The sequence below is a fragment of the Rhincodon typus genome, chromosome 4 (assembly GCF_021869965.1).
Source record: "Rhincodon typus isolate 14 chromosome 4, sRhiTyp1.1, whole genome shotgun sequence".
NCBI lineage: Eukaryota > Metazoa > Chordata > Chondrichthyes > Orectolobiformes > Rhincodontidae > Rhincodon > Rhincodon typus.
Window position 1 is genome coordinate 37174645 of NC_063335.1, and position 2826 is coordinate 37177470.

Here is a 2826-nt window from a genome sequence, read left to right on the forward strand (position 1 = left end):
ATTTTGGGTCGACCTACGTCATAAGAACTGTAGCAGTTCAAGATGGTGGCTCACCACCACATTCTCAAGAACAGTTACCAATAGGCAACAATCAATGACCTTACCAATGATGCCCACATCTTATGGTAGAATTTTTAAAAACTTATTGCTTTGCTGTTTATGGGAGCTTGCTACGGCAAATTGGCTGCTATGTTTCCTATCATAACAGTTGCAACACTTCAGAAGTACTACATTGGCTGGAAAATACTTTGCAATGTCCTTAGATTGTGAAAGGTGCAATATAAATGCAAATATTTCCCTTATGACTCAGTGATCCACTCATTAAGGGAGCTTGGGTCAATGACCTGAGTTTCTCTCTTCACTGTGAGAAATGCTTTGCAGAATCCAGAAGGAGACACTTTGCTTCTCCTCTTACTGATGTCTCAGGGTTTTTCAGAGGAGACTTCCTGGAGACTCTTGCTGTCAAGATAATTTCCACCTACTGTGTCTGGTGTACTTTTCATTGCTCCAATAGTTGACTGTGATGGGCTTTTTCACTTGCAACTTGCCTTTATTAGGAATTGGTTGGGTTCTTTGACTTCTCCTCATCAGAAGCCAGGGCTATACCCTCTGCAGAAGAGGCACCAGCCCTTCCAATATTGAGTAAATCAACTGTAAAGACAAAAACACCAAAACAAATAATTTACAACATTGGAAACAGACACTCCAACACTTAAAATATCCACATTTAAAATGGGCAGTAATTAATATTTGCAAAAACTTACAAACACCTCACTAATGCACTGAATGCAAGAAAATAAGCCTTTATTAAGACAAAGTTTACTTCCTTTTCATTTTCATTCCTTTGACAATTTAAAAGTTTACTTTCCCTGAGCACTGCCTCCAGGTTACTATTTTGGAAATTTTATCCAGATTATTAAAACAAAAAGTTTAGCTTCATGTTTCTCCTGATATCTTTCTCCAGCCAGTAATACTTTGATACAGTGAGGAACAACACTGCAATTGTGAATTTATCTTCTTCATGCGTAGTTCATGACTTTTTCAATCATCTAAACAGAAACTTTTGTTACAGCAGAAACAGTGAGAAAAGTAGTTCACTTTCCATAAAGAAAAGGCTTGCATTTCTTTATCACCTTTCAAGAGCTCAGGATGTCCTAGTACTCTTTACAGTCAATTAAGTACATTTAAGCTGTGGTCACTTCTATAATGTAGGAAAATCAGCAGGCACTTTGTGCACAGCAAGCTCCAACAAACATCAATGTGAAAATGACCAGATAATCTAAATTACTGAGGAATAAGACCATAAGACTTGGAACAGAAGGCAGCCATATGGCCCATTAAGTCTGCTCCGTCATTCAATGAGACCATGGCTCACCTGATAGTCCTGAATTCCACTTTACTGCTTTTACCCAACCTCTTAACTCCCTTAGTGATTATTCATGACCCAACCTCACCAGCTCTCTGCAGTAAAGAATTCCACAGATTCACTGTCCTCTGGGAGATGAAATTCCTTCTCATCTCTGTTTTAAATGGGCGAACCCCAAACTCCTTACTTGCAAGTGGTGATGCCATCTGGTCCCCAGACTCTTTCACATGGAGAAGCAACCTCTCCAAACCTACCTTATCAAACTCTCTAAGAATCTTATTTATTTCAATAATGTTACCCCAGGCACCACGGAGAGCTCCACCACCTATCTTCAAAAAATATAATGGGATTTGTTGAGTCCACTTGAGAGGGCAAAGTGCCCTCAGTTTCTGCCTCACCTAAAGAATAACACCTCCGATAATGTAGCACTTTCCTCTCACAGTAGAGCGACAACCTGGATTTAGCAGGTTGGGAATAGGACTTGAACCGACAATCTTATGACTCAGAGGCAAGAATCATTGAGCTAAGATCTTGATAAAGACTTAAGGCCAATTGTAAACCTATTTTTATTTAATGACTTAAAACAGTACTGCACAAGGATTGTAACCTAGAAGGGTCAGTTGCTTCAGAAACAACAAAACAGTGTGATTTTTTTTAAGCCATTATCCCATTTGGCAAGGCATCATTAAGATGGGCAAATCTCGCTCCATCAAATACATCTTCTATAAACTCACATTAAGTTTCCTTCTTTCATTTCCCTTTTACTTTCCCCATGCTACATGGAGATGCCACATGCTGATCGTAATGTCAACCATCATTTCTTTTGAATTTGGTAGGTGGTTTCACAGCAGGGTGTCCTTCTTGTCCCCAACCCACCCCATTTATCCAGGCTGGAGACTGGCTCTGATACAGGCTGGTTTGTTTGCACCAGAGTTTGGGTACTATAAGCTCAAACTATACATTCCCTACTTCAAAACGATATTCAATTATTAAAGAGGTAGGAAGATTACAGAACTCAAGTTTTAGAAGATTACAGAACTCAACTCAACTCTTGAGTTTTTTCTCTCCACAAATCAAGACAGTGAAGGTATGCACTCAGACACATTTATACAGAAATTCATTTTGGGTGTTTTCCTGAATAACAAATGTGAGGTTGCATTTTGCTAATGCAAATCAGGACAGGGCTTACATAGTTAAAGCTAGGACCCTGGGGAGTGTTGCCGAACCAAGGGACCTAGGGATACAGATGCATAGTTCCTTGAAAGTGGAATCTCAGGTAGCCAGGTTGGTGAAGAAAGCGCTTAGCATGCTTGCCTTCATTGGTCAGTGCAATGAGTGTAGGAGTTGTATTGTCAAGTTGCGGCTGTACAGTACATTGGTTAGAGATAGTAGGAACTGCAGATGCTGGAGAATCTGAGATAACAAGGTGTAGAGTTGGATGAACACGGCAGGCCAAGCAG

General features: G+C 40.0%; 1 protein-coding gene across 1 annotated transcript in view; it reads right to left on the reverse strand.

The window, feature by feature from the left end:
- Positions 1–356: 356 nt before the first annotated feature.
- The window catches only part of klhl38a (kelch-like family member 38a), a 14879-nt gene continuing 12409 nt past the window's right edge, over positions 357–2826 (reverse strand). Inside the window, exon 4 of the mRNA XM_020514376.2 lies at positions 357–651. Coding sequence (XP_020369965.2) covers positions 648–651 — 4 coding nt within the window. The 3' untranslated portion in view covers positions 357–647. The remainder of the gene's footprint in view (positions 652–2826) is intronic.